This window comes from Thalassophryne amazonica, chromosome 3, assembly GCF_902500255.1.
Source record: "Thalassophryne amazonica chromosome 3, fThaAma1.1, whole genome shotgun sequence".
Lineage (NCBI taxonomy): Eukaryota > Metazoa > Chordata > Actinopteri > Batrachoidiformes > Batrachoididae > Thalassophryne > Thalassophryne amazonica.
This window is the reverse complement of record NC_047105.1, coordinates 119,302,763-119,318,915: the sequence shown is the minus strand read 5'-3', so window position 1 is coordinate 119,318,915 and position 16,153 is coordinate 119,302,763. Positions and strand designations below refer to the sequence as shown.

The following is a 16,153-nucleotide window of genomic DNA, read 5'->3' as shown; positions in this document are numbered from 1 at the left end:
TAATAAGAGTTGTGTTGCTTTGAAGCTCTGCTTATTACTGACTAGCAGAAATACCCGTGGCTTAGAATGCATAATGCAAAAGATTTAAATAAATAAATGCAATGATCATATTCAATAGTCAAAGAATTAACTGTTTGTTGTCTGACAAAAAATGAGCGCTGCCCGAGCCCGTGTTTTTCAATGATTATTGCCATCATCTTTGAAAGTACTGTTGCCCATTGCGCTGCTGAAGCAAGCTGAAGAAATGAAAACTACAAACAAAATACATGTCTGATCAAAGCCAATGATATTTAAATATCGATTTATTGTCTATCAGACGTCATGTTCACAGCCATCATGCAACAAAGCCCAGTTGTCATAACACATTAGGGGTGTGGCCCCTTTGTGTGACAGACAGCTATATACAGTAGTGTTCAGAATAATAGTGCTATGTGACTAAAAAGATTGCTCCAGGTTTTGAGTATATTTCTTATTGTTACATGGGAAACGAGGTACCAGTAGATTCTCACAAATCCAACAAGACCAAGCATTCATGATATGCACACTCTTAAGGCTATGAAATTGGACTATTAGTAAAAAAAAAAGTAGAAAAGGGGCTGTTCACAATAATAGTAGTGTGGCATTCAGTCAGTGAGTTTGTCAATTTTGTGGAACAAACAGGTGTGAATCAGGTGTCCCCTATGTAAGGATGAAGCCAGCACCTGTTGAACATGCTTTTCTCTTTGAAAGCCTGAGGAAAATGGGACATTCAAGACATTGTTCAGAAGAACAGCGTAGTTTGATTAAAAAGTTGATTGGAGAGGGGAAAACCTATATGCAGGTGCAAAAAATTATAGGCTGTTCATCTACAATGATCTCCAATGCTTTAAAATGGACAAAAAAAAACACGCGTGGAAGAAAACGGAAAACAACCATCAAAATGGATAGAAGAATAACCAGAATGGCAAAGGCTCACCCATTGATCAGCTCAAGGATGATCAAAGACAGTCTGGAGTTACCTGTAAGTGCTGTGACAGACGCCTGTGTGAAACTAATTTATTTGCAAGAATCCCCCACAAAGTCCCTATGTTAAATAAAAGACATGTGCAGAAGAGGTTACAATTTGCCAAAGAACACATCAACTGGCCTAAAGAGAAATGGAGGAATATTTTGTGGCCTGATGAGAGTAAAATTGTTCTTTTTGTGACCGTTTGTGAGACAATCCCCAAACTCTGAATTCAAGCCACAGTTCACAGTGAAGACAGTGAAGCATGGTGGTGCATGCATCATGATATGGGCATGTTTCTCCTACTGTGGTATTGGGCCTATACAACCCCTGGCAAAAATTATGGAATCACCGGCCTCGGAGGATGTTCATTCAGTTGTTTAATTTTGTAGAAAAAAAGCAGATCACAGACATGACACAAAACTAAAGTCATTTCAAATGGCAACTTTCTGGCTTTAAGAAACACTAAGAAATAAGGAAAAAAAATTGTGGCAGCCAGTAAAGGACCTCCACGTCCAGCATGTTCTCCTCCAAGATCGTCTGAGACCAGCCACTCGGACAGCTGCTGAAACAATCGGTTTGCATAACCAAAGAATTTCTGCACAAACTCTCAGAAACTGTCTCAGGGAAGCTCATCTGCATGCTCGTCGTCCTCATCGGGGTCTCGACCTGACTCCAGTTCGTCGTCGTAACTGACTTGAGTGGGCAAATGCTCACATTCGCTGGCGTTTGGCACGTTGGAGAGTTGTTCTCTTCACGGATGAATCCCGGTTCACACTGTCCAGGGCAGATGGCAGACAGCGTGTGTGGCGTCGTGTGGGTGAGCGGTTTTCTGATGTCAATGTTATGGATGGAGTGGCCCATGGTGGCGGTGGGGTTATGGTATGGGCAGGCGTCTGTTATGGACGAAGAACACAGGTGTATTTTATTGATGGCATTTTGAATGCAGAGAGATACCATGACAAGATCCTGAGGCCCATTGTTGTGCCATACATCCAAGAACATCACCTCATGTTGCAGTAGGATAATGCACGGCCCCATGTTGCAAGGATCTGTACACAGTTCTTGGAAGCTGAAAATGTCCCAGTTCTTGCATGGCCGGCATACTCCCCGGACATGTCACCCATTGAGCATGTTTCGGATGCTCTGGACTGGCGTATACGACAGCGTGTACCAGTTCCTGCCAATATCCAGCAACTTCGCACAGCCATTCAAGAGGAGTGGACCAACATTCCACAGGCTGCAATTGACAACCTGATCAACTCTATGTGAAGGAGATGTGTTGCACTGCATGAGGCAAATGGTGGTCACACCAGATACTGACTGGTATCCCCCCCCCCCCCCCCAATAAAACAAAACTGCACCTTTCAGAGTGGCCTTTTATTGTGGGCAGTCTAAGGCACACCTGTGCACTAATCATGGTGTCTAATCAGCATCTTGATATGGCACACCTGTGAGGTGGGATGGATTATCTCAGCAAAGGAGAAGTGCTCACTATCACAGATTTAGACTGGTTTGTGAACAATATTTGAGGGAAATGGTGATATTGTGTATGTGGAAAAAGTTTTAGATCTTTGAGTTCATCTCATACAAAATGGGAGCAAAACCAAAAGTGTTGCGTTTATATTTTTGTTGAGTGTATATATATATATATATATATATATATATATATATATAAGGGCCTTTATTGTTATTGTAAATGCATAAAATGAAACTTGTCCTCTGCATTTAACCCAATTTAGACACAATCCAACCACTAGGAGCAGTGGGCAGCCACAGTCTGGTGTCCGGGGACCCACTTCAGATGTCGACACGTTGCCTTGGTCATGGTCAGAGAAAGAAGCAGACCCTAAATTTCTGATTTAGCACAGGTTAAATGCAGAGAACAAAGCTCCTTGCATATATCCATGTATGTACAATGACAGTTAAAGTCCTCCTACTATTTACTACTATCCCCAGGCGTGCCAGGTCAGCACAACTGAAACTGCTAAACTGAGTTTTTTCATCTTTGAATTTATTTATTTATTTAATTATTTTTATCAATCATTTATATTTGAGTCCAGCAAGTTTGGCAATTTTTCCAAATCTTAGAAAGTGTCATGCATGTTCCTGACTGAATCAGGATCCTTGATACTAAAGTACTATAATGAGCTATGTTAAAAACAACGCTTAGCAATAAAACAGAATTACAGTCATTTTTATTTCTTTTATTGCAGTGACATAACATTTCAGAATTATTTATATATATATATTTTAATTCTTGTAGAATTACAAATGTGTTGGTTAACACATGGAAATCTTCCAGTGCAGAGAGTCTGAAGTCTGTCATATATTAGCCAATAAAGGGTCCTCTGGATTAGTTTTCTATAATTATGGATGTCAAGAGCTACACGGAGGAAAAAAGATTTGGATACATCTGGACGTGAAGGACATCGACTCTCTTCTGTCTCTGCAGTTAAATGCTTAGCTGATGTCCCTAGATGCAGGCACCTTTTTGGGCCTGTCCTCTGAGTCAGGACGTGGCTTGGACTTCTTGGACATTGCCAGCGTTGCTTTCAAATCCGTAGCCTGAGACTTCGCTGAACATAGCTCCATGCGTAGGTGATTGATCTCACTAATCAGAGAAACATTTTCCTGCAGAGCAGATGGTGAACACTTAGAATTTCTTCAGTCAAATTCTGTTCACGTTTGGCATTAACCGTCCATGTTGCCATAATGGAAAGCTATGTGCCTATCAAATAAAGAGCAATGTTTGGGACTTCAGTTTAGTTTAGAGTTGTCACATGAGGATTTACCTTCATGATTTTGACGTAGTTCTTCTCGTGGTCAGCATCAGCTTTGGTCATCTTCATTTTCAGATTAGTGACTGTCTTCTCGAGGTGTTCGCGCTGGCGGGAGAACGCTGCGTAAACATCTTCATCTGCTCTGCTTTTCACCACCTTTGGGCCACAATCACAAACACTGTCACAAAGAACCTTTGTTATTTGGTACACAGTAACCACCACGTGTATCACTGTGAGAACTGAACCAAACACAAACAGTTACACTGACAGGACGGCACAGTTTGAACCCCAAAACAGAAACATTTGGGACGGTATGGAAATTGCAATAAATAAATCCCACAGTGATTCTGACACTGACTTCTCTTTTGTTGCAGACAGTATGAAGTCTATAGATATTTCATGTTTTTCCCTTTTTAAATGAATTTCTTGTTAAACATTAACACCTGCAACACATTCCAAAAAAGTAGGAGTATTAAAGCATTAAATACTTTGTAATGTTGCCATTTCTTCTCACAACACTTAAATGACATTTTGGCAATGAGAATATTAAGCCATGAAGCCTTTCAGGTGTTATTTTGTTCCATTCTTTTTGCAAACATCTTAAGATGTGCAACAGTATGAGGATATCGTCGTTGCATTTTCATTTGTTCATATTGTAAAGTCGCTTACTGCAATCAAGGGTCACGGTGGGCTGGAGCCTATGCCAGCAGACATAGGGTTAGAGGTGGGGTACACCCGGCACAGGACACCAGTCTTAGGGCCCCTTCACACATAACACGAAAGACGCAGAAACGGAAAGAAAATCTGTGAAGCAAAGACGAAATGGGGAGCCACAAAACAGTGCGAGTAGCTGGAGCATGTGGAAACACTTCGTGCAGCTGCTGTGAAACAAAGACAAAAAAAACAGCTGGTATGTGTGGAACCACATCACGCGCTGCTATGGAGAAATAAAAAATACAACCCCTGGCAAAAATTATGGACTCACCGGCCTCGGAGGATGTTCATTCAGTTGTTTAATTTTGTAGAAAAAAGCAGATCACAGACATGACACAAAACTAAAGTCATTTCAAATGGCAACTTTCTGGCTTTAAGAAACACTAAGAAATCAGGAAAAATAATTGTGGCAGTCAGTAACGGTTACTTTTTTAGACCAAGCAGAGGGAAAAAAATATGGACTCACTCAATTCTGAGGAATAAATTATGGAATCATCCTGTAAATTTTCATCCCCAAAACTAACACCTGCATTAAATCAGATCTGCTCATTAGTCTGCATCTAAAAAGGAGTGATCACACCTTGGAGAGCTGTTGCACCAAGTGGACTGACATGAATCATGGCTCCAACACGAGAGATGTCAGTTGAAACAAAGGAGAGGATTATCAAACTCTTAAGAGGGTAAATCACGCAATGTTGCAAAAGATGTTGGTTGTTCACAGTCAGCTGTGTCTAAACTCTGGACCAAATACAAACAACATGGGAAGGTTGTTAAACGCAAACATACTGGTAGACCAAGGAAGACATCAAAGCGTCAAGACAGAAAACTTAAAGCAATATGTCTCAAAAATCGAAAATGCACAACAAAACAAATGAGGAACGAATGGGAGGAAACTGGAGTCAACGTCTGTGACCAAACTGTAAGAAACCGCCTAAAGGAAATGGGATTTACATACAGAAAAGCTAAAAGAAAGCCATCGTTAACACCTAAACAAAAAAACAAGGTTACAATGGGCTAAAGAAAAGCAATCGTGGACTGTGGATGACTGGATGAAAGTCATATTCAATGATGAATCTCGAATCTGCATTGGGCAAGGTGATGATGCTGGAACTTTTGTTTGGTGCCGTTCCAAGATGACTGCCTGAAGAGAACATGTAAATTTCCACAGTCATTGATGATATGGGGCTGCATGTCAGGTAAAGGCACTGGGGAGATGGCTGTCATTACATCATCAATAAATGCACAGGTTTACGTTAATATTTTGGACAATATTTTATCCCATCTGTGACGGTCCCCGCTGTCTTGTAGCGGGGTGGGCCCATAATCAGGGGCACCTGGGCCCGGTGTCCCTGTCTCTTATTTAAGTGGGCCCAACTAATTCATTTTGTTTTCTCCCTCTCTCTTTCTAGGACGTCTCGCTGCGCCGACCGGTAACAGAGCGCCTTTTTGCACAGCTGCACATCTTTGCACCTTTTAATTTATTGACTTAAACTATTGTAAATAAATACTTCTATTTTTCTAATCCTCTCGTTTGTGTCTCCTCCTTGTCACTGTTCTCTGAGCCACGGGCACGTGACAAGAGTGGGGGCTCGACCTTTAAATTTAATTTTTGTAGTCAGCGCATTTAGTTTTTGTAAATTTATTTGGTTAAAGTTTGTTTTTAGGCCTGTTTTTTGTGTCAGGGCTTTGCCGCGCGCTGATTACATGATTAGAATCCGGTGCGCACCTGCTGATTGCGCGTTCGTTCGTTTGTTTGTGGGGACACACGAGAGGTTTGAAGTTAAATTGTGTTTTTGTTTTTTTTATCCGAGGTGAAGGTAAGTGCTGTCTCGTGCTGCATGGTGTTTCGGAGTCCTTCGTTAGGCTTTAATGGCTTTTCTCATAAGGAGATTTGCCTGCTTTTGTTTTGTGAGGGCAGCGGTGAACGTGGCTACAAGCTTCGGCTTGGGAGCGTGTCCTTGGTGTTCTGGGGCTTGTCAGCTTGCTGGTCGCTGCTCAGACCCATCGGGTTTTAGCGCATAAATACCCACCATATGAGGCCGCAAGAAGACTAGGTTAAGCAGGTAGATTTGGGGTTAAGTAGTTCAGGGCGGGGGACTCCGAGGGACGCGCTGGCCCTCAGCCTCGGTGATATGAGATTGGCAGTTTGTATTCAGTTCGGTTCACATTACTTTTTTTTGTAACCATGGCTTCTGTTTCGCATTTTTTCTCCACTCCTTCGAAAGTTTTTTGGAAAATTGTCAAAAGAAACATTTATTGCAGATAGCTAAACACTATGGCATTACAGTGGGAAATAATACACGCAAAGATGATGTTAGAGATATAATCACTGCTGCGCTTTTTAATAAAGGTGTCCTGAGAGGGGGAGAGCAACAGTCGGGTTTTTATGTCAATTCTAAACCCAAGTTGTCTGTTTTGTTTGATGGACTGAGTTTTGATCAGCGTAAGGAATTAATGTTGCTGCATATTGAACAAGAGAAAAGCAGAAAAGATGCTGAACTTCAGTTGGAACAAATGAGACTGAGAACTGAAGCTGAAAAAGGTTCAATTGGAATGTGTCAGACAAGAGACTGGAAAAAATGAGATTGGAATTGGAACACTATAAATTGAATTTGATTCGGGACGGTAAGGTTATGGGTGAGGTCAATCAATCAATCAACTTTTTTCTTATATAGCGCCAAATCACAACAAACAGTTGCCCCAAGGCGCTCCATATTGTAAGGCAAGGCCATACAATAATTATGAAAAACCCCAACGGTCAAAACGACCCCCTATGAGCAAGCACTTGGCCACAGTGGGAAGGAAAAACTCCCTTTTAACAGGAAGAAACCTCCAGCAGAACCAGGCTCAGGGAGGGGCAGTCTTCTGCTGAGACTGGTTGGGGCTGAGGGAAAAAACCAGGAAAAAGACATGCCGTGAAGGGGGGCAGAGATCGATCACTAATGATTAAATGCAGAGTGATGCATACGGAGTAAAAAGAGAAAGAAACAGTGCATCATGGGAACCCCCCCACAATCTACGTCTAAAGCAGCATAACCAAGGGATGGTCCAGGGTCACCCGATCCAGCCCTAACTATAAGCCTTAGCGAAAAGGAAAGTTTTAAGCCTAATCTTAAAAGTAGAGAGGGTATCTGTCTCCCTGATCTGAATTGGGAGCTGGTTCCACAGGAGAGGAGCCTGAAAGCTGAAGGCTCTGCCTCCCATTCTACTCTTACAAACCCTAGGAACTACAAGTAAGCCCGCAGTCTGAGAGCGAAGCGCTCTAATGGGGTAATATGGTACTACGAGGTCCCTAAGATAAGATGGGACCTGATTATTCAAAACCTTATAAGTAAGAAGAAGAATTTTAAATTCTATTCTAGAATTAACAGGAAGCCAATGAAGAGAGGCCAACACGGGTGAGATATGCTCTCTCCTGCTAGTCCCCGTCAGTACTCTAGCTGCAGCATTCTGAACCAACTGAAGGCTTTTTATGGAACTTTTAGGACAACCTGATAATAATGAATTACAATAGTCCAGCCTAGAGGAAATAAATGCATGAATTAGTTTTTCAGCATCACTCTGAGACAAGACCTTTCTGATTTTAGAGATATTGCGTAAATGCAAAAAAGCAGTCCTACATATTTGTTTAATATGCGCTTTGAATGACATATCCTGATCAAAAATGACTCCAAGATTTCTCACAGTATTACTAGAGATCAGGGAAATGCCATCCAGAGTAACGATCTGGTTAGACACCATGCTTCTAAGATTTGTGGGGCCAAGTACAATAACTTCAGTTTTATCTGAGTTTAAAAGCAGGAAATTAGAGGTCATCCATGTCTTTATGTCTGTAAGACAATCCTGCAGTTTAGCTAATTGGTGTGTATCCTCTGGCTTCATGGATAGATAAAGCTGGGTATCATCTGTGTAACAATGAAAATTTAAGCAATACCGTCTAATAATACTGCCTAAGGGAAGCATGTATAAAGTGAATAAAATTGGTCCTAGCACAGAACCTTGTGGAACTCCATAATTAACTTTAGTCTGTGAAGAAGATTCCCCATTTACATGAACAAACTGTAATCTATTAGACAAATATGATTCAAACCACCGCAGCGCAGTGCCTTTAATACCTATGACATGCTCTAATCTCTGTAATAAAATTTTATGGTCAACAGTATCAAAAGCAGCACTGAGGTCCAACAGAACAAGCACAGAGATAAGTCCACTGTCCGAAGCCATAAGAAGATCATTTGTAACCTTCACTAATGCTGTTTCTGTACTATGATGAATTCTAAAACCTGACTGAAACTCTTCAAATAGACCATTCCTCTGCAGGTGATCAGTTAGCTGTTTTACAACTACCCTCTCAAGAATCTTTGAGAGAAAAGGAAGGTTGGAGATTGGCCTATAATTAGCTAAGATAGCTGGGTCAAGTGATGGCTTTTTAAGTAATGGTTTAATTACTGCCACCTTAAAGGCCTGTGGTACATAACCAACTAACAAAGATAGATTGATCATATTTAAGATTGAAGCATTAAATAATGGTAGGACTTCCTTGAGCAGCCTGGCAGGAATGGGGTCTAATAAACATGTTGATGGTTTGGATGAAGTAACTAATGAAAATAACTCAGACAGAACAATCGGAGAGAAAGAGTCTAACCAAATACCGGCATCAGGTGAGTGAAGAATCATTTTCCTCTGCTGTTTGTAGGCCTGCTCCTAACGCGTTTAACGTGGGTGCTAGTCTGCACCTAATGCCAAAGTTTAATGAAAGAGATCCAGATACTTTTTTCGTTCTGTTTCAGCGCATTGCAGATGTTAAAAATTGGGCGGATTGTGATAGAGCTTTGTTGTTGCAGTCCGTGTTTACTGGTCGTGCCCAGGAGGCTTATTCTGCGTTGAGCGCTGCAGAGTGTCTGGATTATGCCAAAATAAAGGCTGCGGTTCTAAAATCCTATGAATTAGTCCCAGAAGCTTATCGCCAGAAATTCAGGAATTTTGAGAAAAATGAACGTCAAACTCATGTGGAATTCGTTAGAGATTTAACCTGTCAATTTAATCGTTGGTGTTCTGCTTTGAATACTGACACTTTTGAGGGTTTGTCAGAGTTGATGATCTTGGAGCAGTTTAAGAACTGTATTCCTCAGCATGTAGCTACTTATGTTACTGAACAGAAACCCAGCACCGCTCTGAAGGCAGCAGAGCTGGCAGATGATTTTGTCCTGACTCACAAGGGGGCTGTGGGTGAATTTTTTCCATCTAGGACCAAGCCTATAGTCAGTGAAAGTCGCTCCTACTCGCAGACCTTTGCGCAGGGTCGCTCTGCTTCATTCAGAGGGCACTCTAGCAGGTGTAATTACTGTCAGGCAACGGGTCACTGGAAGTCTGTGTCCTGTGCTTAAGTCTAAAAGCAGGCGTAAAATGTACGTACCTTCAGCTCCTGCTCTGTTAGCTTCAAACAATAAGTACAGGAAAACGTTCGATAAAGCTTTTGCTTCTTTTATCCATGATGCGTGTGTGTCCGTTGTGGGGAGCGAGCAGCGTGTTCATATTAAGATGCTGCATGACACAGGGGCTAAACATTCATTTATAGTGGCTTCTGTGCTTCCATTCTCCTCTGCTACAGAAACGGGTGACTCTGTCCTTATGCATGGGATGGAGCTGGGTGTGGTCTCTGTGCCGAGGCACACAATTATGTTAGAATGTAGGTTTATTAATGGTCTGGTGATTGTTGGCGTGCGCCCCGCTCTGCTGCTTCCTGGGGTTTCATTGATTTTAGGCAATGATTTGGTTGGTAGTGCGGTGTGGCTGAGGTCCCCTTTGCCCGTGGTGACCCCTGAGCCACGCTCATCGTCTCTGCTTGAATAGCAGTGTCTAGAGGTGTTTCCGGCTTGTGTCGTGACGCGCGCTCAATTTCGTGCGTCTGAGTCGGATGTGCTTGAGAGCTCAGTCTTGTTGCCTGAGCTCCCCGCATCTGTCTCTGTGAAGGAATGGAGTCAGCATCAAAAGTCTGATCCAACTCTTTCAGTTTTGTTTGAAAATGTTCTTCCAGGTGACAAGGTACAGAGTGCTGCTCATGGGTACTTCATGCAGGAGGGTCTCTTGGTGCGTAAGTGGGTCCCATGTCATGGTGACTTCGTTGGTGAGCCCATTTTTCAGATTGTTGTTCCTGAGATGTTTCGTGATGATGTGCTCAGAGTTGCCCATGATGACTCTGGTCACTTGGGTGTGAAGAAAATATTGAAGGCACTGTTTTTACAGCCGTTCAGTTTAGACATTCGTCATATTAAAGGTTCTGATAACTTGTTGGCTGATGCTTTGTCACGTGCGCCAGTTTAAAAAAGGAAAAAGCAAAGTTGCCTTAATTTTTGTGCCTGTCTCTCTTCTGCCTCTCCCCAGTTTCAGGCGCCAGAACTCTGGAGGTGCAGCAGAGGACATGTGTGCTAAGCTTGTGACTTTACCAATTGGTGTCATCTTTAGCTTTGTATAGCTAAGTCTAATTTGATTCCTTGTAAATGGTAGAATTTCTCTTGTTTGATAATGGAAAATAGAAGAAGAAAACTTAGTCCTATCAGATTTTAAAGTAGTTTGTAAAGGAAAAAAATGTATAGCTGAATATAGGTAAGCTGTAAATAATATTGTAATTTTGGTGCAACAAAAAATATAATGTACTACTAAAAAAAAAAAAAAGAATTGTGCTGTTTGCAATTGGTTTGGAAAGTCCTTAGGTGGACTTCCCTTTTCAAGGGGGAGGGTGTGACGGTCCCCGCCGTCTTGTAGCGGGGCGGGCCCATAATCAGGGGCACCTGGGCCCGGTGTCCCTGTCTCTTAAGTGGGCCCAACTAATTCATTTTGTTCTCTCCCTCTCTCTTTCTAGGACGTCTCGCTGCGCCGACCGGTAACAGAGCGCCTTTTTGCACAGCTGCACATCTTTGCACCTTTTTAATTTATTGACTTAAACTATTGTAAATAAATACTTCTATTTTTCTAATCCTCTCGTTTGTGTCTCCTCCTTGTCACTGTCCTCTGAGCCACGGGCACTTGACACATCAATTGAAAGGATGTTTGGGGATGATGAAATCATTTTTCAAGATGATAATGCATCTTGCCATAGAGCAAAAACTGTGAAAACATTCCTTGCAAAAAGACACATAGGGTCAATGTCATGGCCTGCAAATAGTCCGGATCTTAATCCAATTGAAAATCTTTGGAAGTTGAAGAAAATGGTCTATGACAAGGCTCCAACCTGCAAAGCTGATCTGGCAACAGCAATCAGAGAAAGTTGGAGCCAGATTGATGAAGAGTACTGTTTGTCACTCATTAAGTCCATGCCTCAGAGACTGCAAGCTGTTATAAAAGCCAGAGGTGGTGCAACAAAATACTAGTGATGTGTTGTAGCGTTCTTTTGTTTTTCATGATTCCATAATTTTTTCCTCAGAATTGAGTGATTCCATATTTTTTCCCTCTGCTTGGTCTAAAAAAAGTAACCGTTACTGGCTGCCACAATTTTTTTTTTTTCCTGATTTCTTACAGTGTTTCTTAAAGCCAGAAAGTTGCCATTTGAAATGACTTTAGTTTTGTGTCATGTCTGTGATCTGCTTTTTTTCTACAAAATTAAACAACTGCATGAACATCCTCCGAGGCCGGTGATTCCATAATTTTTGCCAGGGGTTGTACACATGCCACCCACGGGTTTTGAACCTGGAGTTTACAAAAGCTTTGATTAACAGATGGAAACTTTACCATTGCTGTCCTGTAACATGAGCGTAAAATGTCTGAAATCAACAAGGAGATAAACTTATTTTTTAAAACAGAAATTAGATGATGTAGACAAAGAAGAATTCTTTAATTGCAATGAAAAAAGCAGCGTAATAACAGAGAACACGGGGGTGATTTCCTGCATGGCACGATATTCACCAGCGTTGCGGTGTGCTGGTGCAGCGGTTTTTAATTTGACACCTTGCGTGCACGGTCACATCCAGCTGACAGTCTGCAGTCAGCTGACAGTCGCTGTGTGTCCACAGCAAAGCGTATGAGCAAAGTGACTGGACCCTGGGACCTTCAGCCACAGCTGACAATGTTGATTCATGGTGTGTGTGTTGGTGTGGGGGACGACACACTTCACACGCCACGTGTGTGTGTGTGTGTGGTGGGGGGGGGTCTTCACAGTTACACCCATGTGTGTTGCCATGTGACGTCACACTCGTGTTGCACTTTGACACTTTTCACAGACAGGTCGAAAGTGATTATTTGTTCACTATTTTCGTGCTGACAGCATGAATGGCACCACATTTTCTAAGTGCCCAGTGAGCGGTGTTAGATGTTTGTGTGTGACACCTGGAATTTGGCCAACACCTGCCGAGAGAGGGATCGAATGAGCATGTGCAGGGCATTCGCTGTCTTTCATCTGCTTGTGTGCATGAATGTTGTGGTGACAGCTGTACGGGGCGTTTGAGGCGGCTCTGATTTTTCACAAATGGCATGCAATTCCTCCTCTGTGCTCTAGTAGGCTTCAATCGTGTTGTGTGTGTGTGAAAGGGCCCTTATCGAAATGCATACACACAGAACATGCAAGCACACCCACTGTCAATTTAAAGTTTCTAATTCACCTAATCCTCATGTCTTTGGAAGTGGGAGGAAGCCGGTGCACCTGGAGGAAACCCACACAAACACGGGCAGAACATGCAAACTCTGGGCAGAAAAGACCAGGCGGGAAGCAACACTAAGCCACTGTTTCGCCATCATTGCATTTTTCATTTCAAAATTCTCCACACATTCTCTGTTGTGGACAGATCAGGACTGCAGGCAGCCAGTCTGGTATCTGCACCTCCTCCTTCTGCAGCACTGCCTTTGTAATGTGTGCAGAAAGTGGTTTGGCCTTGTCTTGTTGAAAAATGCATAGAGGCCCCTGGAAAGATGTCATTTTGAAGGCAGCAAGTACTGTTCCAAAATCTCAATGTGTTTTTCTACATTAATGCTGCCATCACAGAAGTGTAAATTACCTTCGCCATGAGCACTGACACAACCTCATGGCATGACAGACCCTGGCTTTTGGACTTGTTGGTGATAACAGTCTGGATGGCCTTATTAGTCTTTGGTATGAAGCACGCAGTGTCCATTTTTTCCAAATAAGATCTGGAATACTGAATCATCTGACTACAATACATAGTTCCACTGTGTGACCAGATGCCTTGGAGACCAGAGACGTTCACACCACTTCAGGACAAGGTGAACATGAAGCTTTCTTTTTACACAGCAAAGTTTTAAGTGGTATTTGTGAATGTAACTCTTGAGTTTTCATGCTGCTATGCACCATAGAGGGAGAAATCCATTCCAATCTTTCTTTGAGGAACATTGTTTTAAACATTTCAATAATTTTCTCACACCCATATTTGCTCCTCAAAGATGCAGCCTTTGGTATACTGCTAATACTGCTTTTGTAACAAATCATAATTCCACTCGCCTGCTGTCATTACCTGTTAGAAATAACATCATTGTTTAGTTTTGTAAATTGGCCAAGTCACAGTTTTGTTTTTTAATGTGTTGCATGCCTGAAATACAGAAATGGATTCCTATTAGCAAATTAAACAAAGGTAATGTTAGGTTCTTTTATCATGGTGAGAGATCTTCAAAGAATTGGGCAGGAAACGGACTTCAAAGTTTAGATGTTGTAAAGAGTTGTTACACTGTTACAGAGTTATCTCAGCGCTGGGATCTTGAACTGGTCGCATGCAAACACCTGGAACAAAGAACCCAGATTTTTGTCCTTCACTACCTTTTGTTCCTTCAGCCTAAGCCACCCCCATATAAGCAGTCCTTACTGGCTTGAATCAGTGTCTACGTGAGATGGCTGCAAAGTGTAGTGAAAATAGGCAGCCGTCTGTTCGCAGCGCGTTCATGGTTGTTATGTAAAAATCTTATAGTGTGTGTTTATGTATGTAGTGTAATGTCACGCAATAAAACAGTGTTCCATCATGCTGACTGGTTTTATCAATTAAATGTGACCGTAGGACCTTTGTGGCCAGGATAGCGGTGGGATCGAAACCCGGACAGCTCGCACTAAAGACCATTCCTGTACCAGGTCAGCCAAAGGGGAAATCCTTGTTAGCCAAGCTAGCGGGAATGTCTTTTCAATCAGGACCCAGGAACGTCATCCTGCTACATAAACATCTATAAAAAGATCAGATGGTTTTATCAATTAGACAGTTGTATAAAGATCAGATAGTTTTTACCAAATACAAGGACATTTTGGATGTGCGTCAGCCATTTTGTGTTATGCATCATGGAACCCTCTTACAGTAACCACACAAATCATGAAATACCTTGGGCTCATATTGTCTGCAATGAAGAACTCAAGAGGTCACAAACAATTTCACAGCACTGTAGAAGGTGAGAAAATGGATAATAAAATCTTTCCATCACTCTGAGTACTGACACTTTAGACTGCAGTGGAGCTGAAACGTTCCTGTGACCAGAAAACATGAGCCTTCACTCAGAAATCATATTGTGTATACTGACTTATTTTTCTCTTTTCTCCATAAAATGTGATTGAAGGCACCCCACAGGACCACGTGGACAGTCCTGACTGATACCCACTGTGGGAACAGCAGCTCCATAATCCTCTGTGAACTCAAACACAGTTGGAGTTAAGTCTATGTTACGGCACACTCACCACATCAGTCTGGGACACGTAGTGGGTATTCAGCATCTGCACACTGTCCTTGAGTTTCTTTGGGTCCTGAATGAAGTCAACACAAGTGTGGAGATCGGCTTTGAACCGCTGCACATAGGTCTCAAAATCTTTCACCTGACAAGAGAAAAAATGCGAAAAGCATTGGTGGGCACAGCTAACGAAAAAGTTAGCTTCAGTAACCGCTAACTGAAAAGTTATCTTTTATAACGCTAAACCGATAAACCACCAAAAAATGTATCGAAGCTACAGCTAACCGCGAACTGATAATTTTCAGTTTGTCTCCGGTGCACTCTCACCTACTAACATGCCGATTTTGAGTGTAACACCACCAACGCATTTGATAGAATCAAAGGTGATCACAAAACCAAACACTTCCAATGAGTCTGCGCTTCTGTCATTGTGCACCCTGCCCACTGCTGTAAGGAAGTGTCATTTACCTTGACAGCATACAGTGGTCTAGCCATGAGGCAGACATCTTGTAAAAGAAATCAGGTTTGACTTATGGTTTTGATTTATAAATCAAATTAATCCGAATAGAATAACTACATTAACGTCAACTCTTAAAATGTACAAAGTGAAAATATAACATATCTGTTAATTTTAAAATAGTGCACTAATTCTGAAGATCTGAACATTATCACACAGATGCCCAAAGTGATTATGGGTAAATTAAGCCTCTGCTCAGATTGATTGACTAATTCATTCTATGTAAAAACCAACACAAGTTAATGTAATGTGTGTTGGTGTTTACAAATAAATGTGCTTTTGGAAAATGTAATTCTTTTCATTTGTTAGAAAAAGGCATTTGTAAAACCGAAAAGTCTGTTAAGTTGTGATTCGACAACTGTGATGTCACACGGTTGTCGACCTGAATGGATAAAGCATAATCCATTGACGGAGAACTTTAAAACTGTCAGGCACATCATTGCATAACACGGAGTTACAGACCTGCAAAAGTGTAAATCAGGCTTTAAATTAAATAAATTATCATGA

General features: G+C 41.8%; 1 protein-coding gene across 1 annotated transcript in view; it reads right to left on the bottom strand.

Moving 5' to 3' along the window:
• Positions 1-3,282: 3,282 nt before the first annotated feature.
• cfap57 (cilia and flagella associated protein 57) overlaps positions 3,283-16,153 on the bottom strand; it is a 97,277-nt gene continuing 84,406 nt past the window's right edge. Inside the window, exons 19-21 of the mRNA XM_034167376.1 lie at positions 15,140-15,274; positions 3,781-3,924; positions 3,283-3,619 (exon numbers count right to left, since the gene is read on the bottom strand). Of these exons, the coding sequence (XP_034023267.1) occupies positions 3,449-3,619; positions 3,781-3,924; positions 15,140-15,274 (450 nt within the window). The 3' untranslated portion in view covers positions 3,283-3,448. The remainder of the gene's footprint in view (positions 3,620-3,780; positions 3,925-15,139; positions 15,275-16,153) is intronic.